This window comes from Mauremys reevesii, linkage group 1, assembly GCF_016161935.1.
Source record: "Mauremys reevesii isolate NIE-2019 linkage group 1, ASM1616193v1, whole genome shotgun sequence".
Lineage (NCBI taxonomy): Eukaryota > Metazoa > Chordata > Testudines > Geoemydidae > Mauremys > Mauremys reevesii.
The window spans coordinates 49,659,391-49,674,162 of NC_052623.1; the positions used below are offsets into that span (position 1 = coordinate 49,659,391).

Sequence of the window (14,772 nt, forward strand, 5' to 3'; positions counted from 1 at the left end):
GCTGTGTAGCACTGCAGTACCACGTCTAGGGTGACAAGATGAGAGGAAGAAAATATCGGGACACATTGGGGGGGCTGTCGGTGGAGCAAAAAAAAAAAAACAAAAAAATGGAGTGCGAAATATTGGGACAAATTGCCTAAATATCAGGACGTCTGGTCACCCTAACTGCATCTGCCAGCAGCATCCAGGAGACATACGGTGACAGTGAGCTGAGCGGGCTCCATGCTTGCTGGTAACCCAGGAAAAAGGCAAGAAACTATTTTTTGCCGTTGCTTTCACGGAGGGAGGGAAGGAGAGGGGCCTGACGACATGTACCCAGAACCACCCGTGACAATGTTTTTGCCCCATCAGGCATTGGGTGCTCAACCCAGAATTTCAATGGGCGGCGGAGACTGTGGGAAATGTGGGATAGGTACCACAGTGCAACGCTCCGAAAGTCAACACTAGCCTCGGTACTGTGGACGCACACCGCTGACTTAATGCATTTAGTGGGGACACACACAATCCACTATCAAATCGTTTTCTAAAAAATCGACTTCTATTAAATTGACCTAATTTCGTAGTGTAGATATACTCAAACACACAAACTTAAAGGGATACTATCAACTTGATTTTTTAAATTTACTACTTTTTAAAAAATCATGTTCTGACAGACCACCTTCTAACAGTTTAGTTCTACATGTCAGCTTTTGCTGGTTTGTGTCATACTCCTTAATGTTAAAAAATATATATTCACCCTTTTATGAATTCTTTAAGGCCCAGATCAGCAAACTCTCACCTGCTGGCAGATAAGAACATGTATAAGTAATTTAATTGAAGCCAGTGCAACTACTCACATGAATAAAAATGAGCATGTGCACAATTGCTTACAGGACTGGGGCTTGAGTGTGGCAGTAATTGTGTTATCTATTTATTTCATATTTAATATTTGCCTCACTTTTTAAAAAGTCTAGATTAAACCTGTTTTTTTTCTAAGCACTTTCAAATTCCATCCAAATGAACCTTAATTAATGTAAGCCTGGATTTCCAATATTGATTATTGAATGACGTATCTGGATATGAAAAATAAAAGTATTACTAAATGATAAAAGAAAAGCAAAATAAAATCTGTTTATAACTTTATATAAAAAATGAAAAAATACAGTATATGATTTACTCCATTATTAAAATAAAGCATGTATCACAATAGAGTAAGGCGTTTGACACTATCCTACTTTACATTCTCATAAGCAAACTAGGGAAATATGGTCTAGATTGGCAGTTCTCAACTGGGGGTCGTGAGCCCTTTCAGGGGGGCCACAAGGCCCCACAGCTGAAACCCCAAACCTCAGCATCCCACCGCAGGGCTGAAGCTGAAAGTGGCGTGGGGTTGACCTGCTGGACCCTGGTGTTTTTACAGCATGTTGGGGGGGGGCCTCAGAAAAAAAAAAAAGGTTGAGAACCCCTGGTCTACATGAAATTACTATAAGGTGGGTGCACAACCAGGGGCGGCTCTAGGCATTTTGCCACCCCAAGCAGGGGCTTGCCTGCGAGAGGTCCGCCGAAGCTGCGGGACCAGCGGACCCTCAGCAGGCAAGCCGCCAAAGGCAGCCTGCCTGCCGCCCTCGTGGTGCTGGCAGAGCGCCCCCCGCGGCTTGTCGCCCCAAGCACGCGCTTGGCGTGCTGGGGCTTGGAGCCGCCCCTGTGCACAACTGTATTCAAAGAGTAATCATCAATGATTCACTGTTAAACTGGAAGAGTGTATCTATTGGGATCCCCCAGGGGTCAGTACTATTCAGTATTTTCAATAATAACTTGGATAATGGAGTTGAGAGTGTGCTTATAGAATTTGCAGAGGACACAAAGCTGGGAAGAGTTGCAAGCACTTCAGAGGTCAGGATTAGAATTCAACATGACTTTGACAAATTGGAGACTTGGTCTGAATTCAACAAAATAAAATTCAATAAGGACAAATACAAATACTTAGGAAGCAAAAAATCAAGTGCACAATACAAAATGGGGAATAACTGGCTTGGTGGTAGTACTGCTGAAAGGTTAAAAGGGGTATAATGGATCTCACTGAATACAAGTCAAACAATGTGATACAGTTGTGAAAAAGGCTAAAATCATTCTGAGGTGCTGTAAAAGACTGGGGCCTCCTACAACATTCTCTTCCAGCTGGACCCAGGCTACTGCCTGCAGAGCCAGCTCCATCCCTTGGGCCCTCTCACAGAATCCAGGGAAGGTAGTTTCCAGTCAGATTATTTGCTGTGGGTTTTATTTAAAATCTTCATAACAGAAATCAGAATCAACACTTCACAACCTCTCCACACAGTCTGTATAGGTTAAGTCCCTTTCTCCCAAGTCTGTCCCTCACCCCACAAGCTCATCAACCGAAAAGCTCTTACCTCAGAGCCTTTTTTGTGACTTTCCCCAGTTTCCCTTCTGTTTCTTGGAGCTGCTGCTCCCAGAATTTGCTCCAGGCTCTAGCAGGTATTACAGCCCCCTCTTCTATATCCTGCTCCTCCTTTTCTAAGGATCAGCCAGTTAAGGTGCCAGTCTGTTCCCACGTGCAGTGGGCGAGGCTAATTAGCCAGCCAGGCAGCTGCAGGCCGCAGACCCCAGAGAAACATATTCAAAATGTTTATTAAAGCTAATGTTAAAAGAATTATATAATACATAGGTTGAGAAAAGAGTGTCAGGATATAGTGCTTAGATTACCCACAAATACAAAGTTTATTTTTAAAGTAATAAGATACATATAGTAAATAATCAGCAATAATCGAAATTTAGGTGAATTAATTTAATAATAGTTTAGATATCTAGCTTCCATGCATTTGGGTATATTACTCATGAAAAAAGTTATACAGAGAGTTGGTGGCGGAAAGCAAAATATATCAATGAGTGAAGATTGTCCCTCGGTAATTGATAATTTAGGGTAGGTTGTCCATTTAGAGAAAAAAAAAACAGTCCATCAGAAAAGTATTTGAGTTACTTTCCTGACTGCACTTCTCATCAGCACTCTGGTTCATCCCTCCTGGTATTGCTGTCTGGTAATGTGTTCTATGTAGATGTCCCTTGACCACCTGATGGCATCTGACACCATGAGTTGCCGCATCAATCAAGTGTATCATTGACCGACTCCACATTCTCTCAGCACTCGTTCGTTACCGGGGTCCCATGCTCACAGGGCTCCGACGATCAGCGTGTGAGATTGGACCTCGTAGCCCCTAGCTCTCAGGGTGTCAGCCAGAGGGGCATATTTCTCCAGCTCTCGAGACTGGGCATCATGGAAAGCCGGAGTCCTGTTTTCAAAGGGCACTGTGATGTCCACCATGATGATCTTCTTCCGGTCCTCGTTGGTGATGACAATGTCCGGTCACAGTTGGCTGTCGTTTCCAGGGATGGCGGAGTTCATGGCTATCTTCCCCACAGGTGGCGGGATGGCCAGGGCTGTCCCTAGCTATTTTGGTGCCCTACACAGCCCCCGCCCTGTGGGGGGGAGCGGTGGGGGGCTGGCCCCAGGCCTCCATGGGGGACGGGGGGAAGGGGGGCTGGCCACTTCAGTGGAGTGACCTGGCCCCAGCCTGCTCCGCTCCCCTGGCTCCCAGGCTTGGGGCGAGGGGGGAACTGCCCCCCAGCACTCGCCGGCGGCGCAGCTGGGAGCGGAGCAGACTGGGGCCGGGTTGCTCTACTTACTGGTGAGTGCAGGCCCGACCGCTTCTGGAGTCCTCAGAGGAGTGGTGGCGGGGCTGGGGCAGGGAAGAGGTGAGGTGGGGTGGAGAAAGGGCGGGGACTCTGGGGAGGAGCCGGAGCTGCATACTTTGCGTATGCATATGGTAAGGATGGCCCTCGGGATGTCTCTGCCCAGGCAATCTTGGATGGCATTGTGTCACAGCTGCCAGGCTCTGGAATGGGGCTTGCAGCTACACAGGATGTGGGGTAATATCTCATTGGCATAGCTGCACTTCCTGCATCATTTGTCCTGATTCCTGTGGGAATGTGCAGTGTGGTAGGTAAGACGCATGGGAGGTCATTGTCTAGCTCTGCTTGGCACTGGTGAGGCCTCAGGTGGAATATTGTGTCCAGTTCCAAGTGCCACACTTTAGGAAAAATATGGACAAACTGGAGAGTGCTGGAAGAACAGCAACAAAATGATTGGTTTAGAAAACCTGACCCACCAGGAAAGGTTAAAAAAAATGGGGATGTTTAGTCTTGAGAAAAGAAGATGGGGGACCTGATAGTCTTCAAATATGTTCAGGGCTGTTAGAAAGGGGAGGTGATCAATTATTCTTCATAGCCCCTGAAGGAAGGACAAGATGGAATTGGCTTAGTCCGCAGCAAGGGAGACGGAGAGTGGATGTTAGGGAAAAAAATTCGAATTAATAGTGTCGTTAAGCTCTGCAATAGGCTTCCAAAGGAGGCTATGGAGTCCCCAGCATCCAGGTTTTTTTAAGCACAGGTTGGACCAGCACCTGTCAGGGATGATCTCTAGGTTTACTTGGTCTCGCCACAGAGCAGGGGGCTGGACTTGAGGACCTTTGAGGTCCCTTTCAGCCTTATATGTCTAGGGCGCTAAGTGTCTTTCTAGCAGTATAAGCAAAGGAACATTTACTCCCCCCCCCCCTCTGCCTGCAAACTCGCACGTGAGCAGCCCCGGCAGTCAGGGGGCTGCGGGTGGCTAAGCTGGCAGAAGAGTTTGCAGGATCCGGGCTTTAACCGGCTCACCTTTTGCTGGTGCACTTTCCCCGCTGGGGCCAATGGGTCACCACCAGCCCCCCGACCAGCGGCCCCGGGCAGCAGGCGCCTGAACACAAAGGCGCGCAACCCCGAATAGCTGCGCCCCACGCAAGCGGGGCGCCACCTCAGCCCCCGCCGGGGCAGCCGGCCGGTGGCGCGCGCGCTGTGTGCGCACACCCCGCCATGTGCGTACGTAGCGACGGCCGCCGGGCTCAGCCCCCCCAGCGCTGGGGCTGGGCTACGAGGGGAGGAGGCGGCTCCCAGCGGGTGCCGGGATCCCTTTAAAAGCTCGCGCTGCAGAGGCGCTCAGGCAGCGGCATCGCAGCTGCAGTAGCACCTCCACCGCCACCTCCTGCAGCGGCGGCAGCTGCTCTTCTGCCGCCCGCCCGCGGGGCTCCCTCCGTGTGGTGTCGGTATTTGTGGGGCACACGCTGCTGTTCCCAGCCCGGATCTACCCCTCCCTTTCCATGCGCCTGCCGACCATGTCCGCTAACTTCCTGCTCGCGCCCATCCTGGAGTGCCCCTCGGACTTCTTCCAGAGCCGGGACATCAAGCTGGCGGTGCTGGGGGCCGGCAGCGTGGGCAAAAGCGGTGAGTTCAGCCGGGCGCGCCGCTGCCTGCCGAGGCGCGGGGGGTGGGAGCCGCGATCGGGGGCCGTAGCTGGGGCTGGGAGGGAGAGGCAGCTGGGCTCCATCGCACGTGGAGAGATCCCGGGGGCGAGGGAAGGAATGTTCCTGAAAACAGAGGGATGTTGGCTGAGTCTGTCGGGGTTGTTTGTGGACTTGGCACGTGGTCAGGAGAGAAGTGCCGAAGTCAGGGATGCTTCTTGCCTTACCTGGAGAATTCCTTCACAGCCACAGAGTTTTTCCCGTAGCCAGGCAGACCAAGCTTATTGTCCAATTCTTGTTCATTTGACTAGCTTTGACCTAGCTGTACACCTCTCCAATCCAAATATGACTGATTTTTTTAAATTTATTTATTTTAAGGCTCTTTCTGCATTAACATCCATTGATAAACCTGTAAATGTACATGCCTGGGAGTGCCAGAGGGTTAGAGCATGGTTGGTTCAGGGCTCAGGGGATACAATCAAACTGAACTCTGCCCTGTGAGGGTCATCCTATCATCATTACCCAGTCCGCTCATTTATTCATGCCCACGACTATCCATAACCTGTTTGTATGAGTGATGTACCCTCACTGCTTGCTGGCTGTACCTGCATTGGGGACATGACAGACTGTGTATATGTATATGAATACCAAAACACTAACATTCCCCTACAACCTGTACACAATAACTCACTTTGTATCGTTTATTTTTAAATATTCTCTAATAAACTTTAAATCTGTTTTGCCATGCCACTATTAATAAAAGCATCTGGTTCTTTTCAGCTATGATTGTTCGATTCCTAACAAAGAGGTTTATTGGAGACTATGAACCCAATACAGGTGAGGATTTTTTTTTAATGCCTTTTTTCAGAATCTACATACTAGCTACCATGTTTCTTTAGAATTTCTTCCCCCCTGCCCCAAAGCAACAGTTTTCATTATCTTCTTATTTATTTCTCAGGAAACTTGTATTCAAGACTTATTCATGTAGAGGGAGACCAAGTTTCCATACAGATCCAAGATACACCAGGATGTATTCAGGTACAGAAATGCTTCTGAGCTAGCAATGGGAGACTTGATCCATACTCCACTGAAAGTCAGTAGAAATGCAGTCTTTTTTTCCTAATCATTAGAACCATTCATGCATCGCTGCCTACAGTTATTTTATGACTAATAGCTGTGATTAAAGGTACATTAGCAAACATTTCCATAAATAGAATGGATTTAAGCCTGTACAAAATAATCTGTAATGGCTGTTTGGAATGCAGTTATAGAAAACTTACTTATGTTGAAAGTTTATTAACAGACAGTTTAAAAAATCAAATTTTATTTAAAATACTAAATTTAAGACCTACTAGAATGTGCATGATAACGTACTTAGGCTGCTAGTAGAACATGACTAAAAGCAGATTTCCACCCCCCCCCCCAGCAGATTTATTAAATATGCTAGAAAATGGCTTGCTTGAAAAATGTTATAGTGATTTATGTTGTCTAAGTACTAAGCTAAATGTACAACAACTAAATCATTTGATTTTTAATTTAAAATGATTCAAGATGAAACATTAGTTTTCACAATTATGTTCTTTAAGTCTGCGTAGAGCATAACTGCTTAACGCAATCAGTGAGGCCTGGTCTATGCGGGAGGGAATAAATCTAAGTGGATGCTCCCCCATCGACTTTGTCTGCACTTCTCACTCCTGTGGAATACCAGAGTTGACAGGAGAGTGCTCAGCAGTCAATTTATCACCTCTAGACTAGATAGATGTTGCCCATTGATCCTGCAGGTAATGTAGACAAGTCCTTACTAAAGACTCAAAAGTTGAACCATTCCTTAAATAGCCAGACCTGCCTCCTAATAGGAATCAAGTTCATTAGATTGTACAGTGTGGTCAGATGTCTTGTTGTTTTATTGATCTTTTTGAAAATAGTACAATTGAAGCTTCATCTTTCCATTATCTAACTTCCAGTCATTCCTTTACAGGTGCAAGAAGGCTTTGTACAGATGTTGGACTCTCTTTCCAGGTGTATGAAGTGGGCAGAGGGCTTTCTCTTGGTCTATTCTATCACAGACTACAGTAGCTATCAGTCTATTCGTCCTCTCTATCAGCACATACGCAAAGTCCATCCAGACTCTAAAATACCCATCCTTATTGTGGGAAACAAAGGGGATCTCCTCCATGCGAGGCAAGTACAGACCAATGAGGGGATACAACTGGCTAATGAACTGGGCACTGTGTTTTTAGAAATCTCCACTAGTGAAAACTACCATGGGGTGTGTGAAGTTTTTCAGTATCTTTGCAAGGAGGTTAGCAAACTACACCACAGCAGCTGTGGAGACAAAAGGAGATCATCCATCATCCCTCGACCCAAGTCTCCCAACATGCAAGATCTAAAGAGACGTTTCAAACAGGCATTATCTTCCAAAGTCAAATAAACCCCAACACTGAGTCATGTGCAACCAAATGGACTTATTTTTATAAACTGTGAATTTCAAAAAAAATATTTATTTTTGTACTCATGCCACTAATGGGGGGATGGGGGGAGAGTATACAATTTTTTCTTTTGTAAGAACTACTGTGCTGTAACAAACTGGATTTCACTAGTGATTAGAGAAAGGGATTGAGCCAGGAGCCATGGGTTCTAGTCCTGTTTTGGACAGTGACTAGCTGTTTTACCTAGGCTACGTTGCTGTGTCAGTGCCTCCATTTCCCTATCTGTAAAATGGGGAGGATAACATCACACCTTTTTTGTCATGCTGTGAGATCCTTGGCTGACTAGCTTTACATGTGTAGAAAGTACTATTAAAGGTGAAATGATAACACTCTTTGGTTGCAATAGTCCTGTTTGTAACAGAACATTTAGCAGGCTTTCCCTCCTTCATCGCTGACCAATTGGAATCTGAGAGTGTACCCAGGATTTGGGTTATTTTGCCTGCATCTGTAGAGAGGCACCAAGTCCTTTTGGCTAACTTGGTGTTTGTTATACTGTGCTGTTCACAATATGCATTATATTATACAAGCATTACCACACACCTTGCACTAGGAGATCACTGGTGTATATCCATTGGTATCCATGTATTTTCAGCAGAGATGAATGTTTCCTTGCAAGACACAAAGTGCTGGTTTTTGGAGGTTCTGTGAAGGTCACAAGTGGGAGGCATTGCTGTCATACTTCTCTTTAAGTAGTATAGCAGTAGATCTACTGAGAACAAAATTGATTGACATACATTCTATTTATAGAGAAGTGGTTGTATTTAAAGGAATGACTTTTTTCCTCCAAGGCTTTTTTCACAGGTATGCAAAAGCAGTAGATTTGTGGCAATTTATCTAGTATAAACTATGCTATATCAGAATGGTTGTAATAACTGTTTTTAAGAGTTACTATAACATGAAATATGGTCTTAGTTAATGGAACATGCCTCTAAAGCAAGCCATCAGCTATACTCTCCCAGCCATATATATATATATATATATAAAATGCTCACTCAGGCATAACTTCTGGTAGGCTTCAATAGAAGTTATAGCTAGTAGTGGAACTGGGACCAAAGATTATTATGCAGGTGGGTGGTTGTTGGGGGGAGGGGGGGGGAACAAAACCAATCTTCTCCTTGCTATTTTTACAAACACTTTACTTTCACAACCTATCCTCTGCTGGTGCTACAATGAAATCCATAATTCTGTCTATATCAGCCATTGTTATGGCATCAGACTTATCACAGTTTTAAGAATATGCTTTCTCCCCACACCCACTAGCCTTGATTTATAGATGGAAATCCTATTGACATCAGTGGAATTGCACATGTAGATTTGGGGTAGAGTAAAGACTACAGCATTAAGAGGAGATGCTCTGCAAAGGAATGCCATTTTTTAAATCCCACAGGGCCCAAATCCTGCAGTCTTTATTCAGGGATGAATTTATCCACCATATACTCCTTGAACCCCTTTGTCAACTGCACCACTGTTTTTTCCCTTTCATGGTCTAAAAAAAGCCCCCTCTCCCAGGGTTCTGGTTCCATAGCCAGCAGCTCTCTTAGGCAGAGACATGCATCTCTGTCCTCTGCTGCCTGCAGTGTTTTCAGGCTGTACAGTTCCCTATCTACATTGTGTGAATTCCCCAGCAAGTCAGACTGCCTAAGCAGGCCTGCTTTGTGTGCGTGGTTTTTTTTCCCTCCCCTCAGAGGCTGTGAACAGTGTAACTACCCACAGTTATAAAGGCACTGAACAGCTTTTCCTAAGCAAGCACATTTATTCCTAAGGTTCAAGCATTATAGAGAAACTCTATTAAAACAAGAACCATGCATGCTAATAAGCTTATCTGAAATTACCCCAACTCCAGCAAGGGCTCTGGTAGGAGTCAGTGCTTCAAAACCCAGCACGGGGGGTTTTGTGTGGTTACAAGTTTATAATGCCTTGGTTGAGAAGAAGCACATCTGTGAGTCACTCCTTTACACCCTTTGGGCTTCTGATCTTGTCCTCATGAAACAGACAATGGTTCTCTCCTCAGGGTGAGGCTTCAAAAAGCAGAGTTCTTGCATAATAGAGGGGCTATGTCTGTATACATCTCCCCCAAGATTGTTCCTGGGAAACCCACTTAACTACAGTATCCGAGGGGTAGCTGTGTTCTTATTGTTTCTGTGGATACAGACTGAGTGTGGTGACACCTTAAAGACTAACCGATTTATTTGGGCATAAGCTTTCATGGGTAAAAAACCCACTTCTTCAGTCACTCCGCTTAACCGATTTGGGCATAGTCTTTAAGGTGCCACCAGACTCCTCACCACTTACCTACATTCATTGTTGTCTGGCACATTGTTTCAAATAGCCCACTGAAGTTCATAACACATCCCAGGGTTTACATTAGTCATGTCTCCCCCCTGCCCCCACCTCCCAGAGACATAAAATAGTACATAAACATTTGCATTTTTAATAGAATAAACTCCTAGTAAGCTTAATTCAATAAAGTTTGTCAAGGAACGTGTCACAGGGGCATTCAGAGAACATTTTAAAAAAAAATCAAGGCTGGCTTTGGCCTCAGTGCTTGCTAAATGTCAATTCCTGCGAATGAAATAGCTTCAATTGAGTTAAAAAGAAGCAGGAGCAGGCCCTATGGCAGTCTACCTCTCCCACATACTTCATTGAAATCCTGAACTAGGATTGCAAATTGGGCACAAATACCTTTGGTTAATTAGCAGCTATAGAAAGGCCCTATAAAAAACCTGACAAAAATAAATGCTACCTGATGACATGCATATGAAAATAAGGGAAAATGGAAGTCCCTTATTAAGGTATATTATAAGTGTCTACTGTTGCGTGTCTACTGTTGCGTGTTTGTAAATAGTTTTAGTGCAATGAAAGACAAACTACAAATATAGATATAGTTCAGAGGAAAAGGTCTGAACCTACTCTAGTAGGAGTGTTGTTGTTTAAGACCTTTGACTTTATTTTTGGAAACACAACTGAACCTCACTGTGGTATACTAGATTTGATTTGTGAAATTCTCTTCCCACTCCCACCTCACAAAGTTTAACTAAATAAGTTGTTTCTTGTGGCACCTTAGAGAGTCTCTAAGGTGCAACAAGGACTCGTTGTTTTTGCTGATACAGGCTAACATGGCTACCCCTCTGAAACAAGTTGCTTTTGTTATTCAGTTTGTACGTGTGCATCAAACAAAAAAATGACAGACAATATGTCTAGGACATATTTCTAACTTGTTGGAATCATTCAGTGAGCTGTATTTACATGGAACAAAACTGTTAGAACTAAGCCACTTACAACTAGTATGTAAAGTACTGAGTAAAACAAATTAGAACCTTTAAAAAAAACATATCAGACAGTTTTAAACAGGCATGACCTCAGATTCTGGATTGACTGCAAGACAAAGGAGATGTATTCTCAGCCAGAGAAAGATAGAAAGACATTTCTGAATTGATTATGATTGATCTGAAAATTATATCCATTTGGGTCACTGTAATGGGTTCGACTCACCCCTGCAGCACCTCCTGCTGGTTGCTCTGGGGAATTAGCTCAATCCAGCGTTCGGAGCGCCCCCTGCAGGCCAGTGATCCACCTGTCTTCTCCTGGCCCCCGTGTCCCTCCCAGGACCCCGGTGCCCCTTTTACTGGGTCTCCCCTTCCCAGGGGAACCCCCACCCTACTATCCCCACTTCACCTCAGTAGTGGCTACTGCCCAGTCTCTATCTAGCCCCCATTCACTGGGGCAGACTGCAGTAGCCAGCACTCATCATTGGCAAAGGGGGTTTGGACCTGCTGCCTTGGCCTACCCCTAGGTTGCCCCCTGCAACCCCCAGTACCTTTTGCCCTATGCTAGGCCGCAGCCTGGGGTTTTCTAGGCTGGATCTTCCCCAGCTCCTCAGCCTTTCCCCAGCCCTGCTTCACCCTAGGTACCTTGTCTCAGTTCCCTGCAGCCAGACCCATCTCCCTCTAGAAACAAAGAGAGACTGACTGGGCTCCTGGCTCATAGCCTTTTATAGGGGCCAGCTGTGGCCTGATTGGGGTGTGGCCCAGCTGTAGCCACTTCCCCAATCAGCCAAGCCAAAAGCCCCTTCCCAGGGCTGTTTTAAAGCCCCAAAGGGCAGGAGCGGGTAGCCACCCCGCTACAGTCACTAATTAATAATAATAATGTGGTGAACAGCGGAGGCTAACAGAGGGAGTTTACCTGGGATCTGTTGGAGAGGAGGTACACTAAGTGCTGCATTAGGGGGGCTGTGTTGGTGAGTATCTGAGTGTCTGTTGTGGGGACAGTTTGTCAGTTTGACCATGTGCTTGATTGTTTGAAAAGTGTGAATTGGGAGTGCTTTGTTCCAGGTGGGCCTTGAGTGGGCCTGACGGTTATAAAAAGGCAGTCAGCAGCGAACCATGGAGGCTAACAGAGGGAGTTCACCTTGGGAGCGCACACGAAGGCTTTCATCTTGCAGGCTTCTCTGAGTAGTTACTGCAACAGCTGAGGAAGCTCTTAGAAGGAAAGAAATATGGATGATGAGCGTTCAGCTGTTGTTACCTGCAAAGGATGTGCCATGTTTGTCTTTCTTCCACAGGACAGAAGCAACTTTGTCTGTATGAAGTGCAAACTGGTCTCCATATTGGAAGAGAAGGTTTGAGGTCTGGAGAAACAAGTATCGACCCTGTGTTGCATAAGAGAAAATGAAGATTTCCTGGACAGATGTCAAGATATGCTTCTACGGGCACATTCTGAAGAATCAGAGCAGGCTGCACAGCGGGGACAGAAGGATGGTGAAGAAATTTGGCAGCATGTGACCTCCAGAAGAAGAAAGAGGCGCATCCATGTACCAGCAATGCAGATATAGGTATGGGCTGGATGAATGGCCTACAGACTAGGGACAAAATGGCTAGGCAGCAGTTCTGCAGAAAAGGATCTAGGGGTTACAGTGGACGAGAAGCTGGATATGAGTTGACAGTGTGCGCTTGTTGCCAAGAAGGCTAACGGTATTTTGGGCTGTATAAGTAGGGGCTTTGCCAGCAGATAGAGGGACATGATCATTCCCCTCTATTTGACATTGATGAGGCCTCATCTGGAGTACTGTGTCCAGTTTTGGGCCCCACACTACAAGAAGGATGTTGAAAAATTGGAAAGAGTCCAGCTGAGGGCAACAAAAATGATTAGGGGGCTGGAGCACATGACTTATGAGGAGAGGCTGAGAGAACTGGGATTGTTTAGTCTGCAGAAGAGAAGAATGAGGGGGGATTTGATAGCTCCTTCAACGACGTGAAAGGGGGTTCCAAAGAGGATGGATCTAGACTGTTCTCAGTGGTGGTAGATGACAGAACAAGGAGTAATGGTCTCAAGTTGCAGTGCGGGAGGTTTAGGTTGGATATTAGGAAAAACTTTTTCTCTAGGAGGGTGGTGAAGCGCTGGAATGGGTTACCTAGGGAGGTGGTGGAATCTCCTTCCTTAGAGGTTTTTAAGGTCAGGCTTGACAAATCCCTGGCTGGGATGATTTAGTTGGGGATTGGTCCTGCTTTGAGCAGGGGGTTGGACTAGATGACCTCCTGAGGTCCCTTCCAACCCTGATATTCTGTCATTCTACCTAGCTCTTCTCAAGTGCTTTAAGCTCTACTGATGGAAAGCTATATAAGTAGGTCAACAGGGTTGCATTTGAGTAAGTGAGGGCCCAGTTTGGCCCATTAATTTGTATTGGAGGAAGACACATTTGTCTCTCATTCCCTCCCACCACTATGACTAAGCCAAACCAAGGCAATTTCAAAGGATAAGATGAGTGGATTCTCAGCAACAGCACTTTGTGCAGCATTACACACTATTATGACTGTTATTACATTATGATCTCTCCCCTGTTGAGCTATTTTGCTTAGTTATCTCCCAGTATTGAAATCATCCCACTATGCTTTTTAAGACTATGAATCTTAAAATACCAGTTGTCATAAGCTTGTTCTAAGTATTTCAGTTCAAGGCTTGCAGTATCCTAAATATATGTCAGGAGCATCTTTGTTTGTTTGTTTGTTTTAGAAAAAGTTCCATTTACATAGGGATCCAATCTTTATCCAGGGCTGGCTTCTCCACTGCCTTGCTCCAAGTGTCATCATTCACACCTGTGCAAACTGCTAAACAATCAGAGTAGTAACGATGCATGCCCAAGATGCATAAGACAGTGGGAAACTAGTCCTTCAGTCTTTATTCACACAAACTCCTATTGAGTTCAAAACATATTTTATCACAGTAACAATCTCAAGACAAGGACCATAAATAAGGCCAGAACTTATTAGAAAAGCATCAGTACTAAAATATTAACCTAAATAGCATATTAGAACCTAAATAGAAAGGCATCAATACTAAAATACCTGGATCTAATTCTTATGTAATTTAAGCCAGTTTTACATGTGTAACTCCATTGACTTTTGATGGAGTCACTCCTTATTTAAAGTTAGTGAAAACATATTTGGAATCAAGTCCCGGTGTTACTCCTGATTTATACCAGTGTAAGGGCAGGACCAGGTGCACATCCAGTTACTACTACTACTGCCATGGGTTTGAAGTCATTTCCACATTTGTCACTTCTAGAGAACAATACTTTGGGGGATGACTATACAAAGATAGTGATTCAACCGTGCTGCTGACGTAGTTCTAAAAAGTAACATTTTCTGGAGGTAGCAGTTCAGAATGACACACTGATAAACTTGATGCGTGGTAGAACAGAGTTCACAAAATACTACCTCATCCTGTTTTTCTGATAAACTAGTTACAATTCTGTGCTAACGCCACCATCACCACCCACCCAGTATTTAAAAAAACAAAAACAAAACCGTTTTTTGATGGGAAAAGCTTTCTGGGTAATTCATTTAAGTGGCTTTCCACTATTTGATGCTGTCGTCCAAGAAAAAATTGGATCAGATATCTAAACCCAGATTCTGACTTATGTCAGTGGGTATTTGGAATAAATCCATTATATTCACTTA

The 14,772-nt window shown here is 45.0% G+C and overlaps 1 protein-coding gene across 1 annotated transcript; it reads left to right on the plus strand.

Annotated features, from left to right (window-relative positions):
- Positions 1-5,027: 5,027 nt before the first annotated feature.
- Positions 5,028-8,162, plus strand: RASL11A (RAS like family 11 member A). Its single transcript, XM_039517383.1, has 4 exons — positions 5,028-5,310; positions 6,108-6,164; positions 6,286-6,365; positions 7,306-8,162. The coding sequence occupies exons 1-4, from the start codon at positions 5,187-5,189 to the stop codon at positions 7,756-7,758; spliced, it is 714 nt and encodes a 237-aa protein (XP_039373317.1). The 5' UTR covers positions 5,028-5,186; the 3' UTR covers positions 7,759-8,162.
- The last annotated feature ends 6,610 nt before the right edge of the window (positions 8,163-14,772 follow it).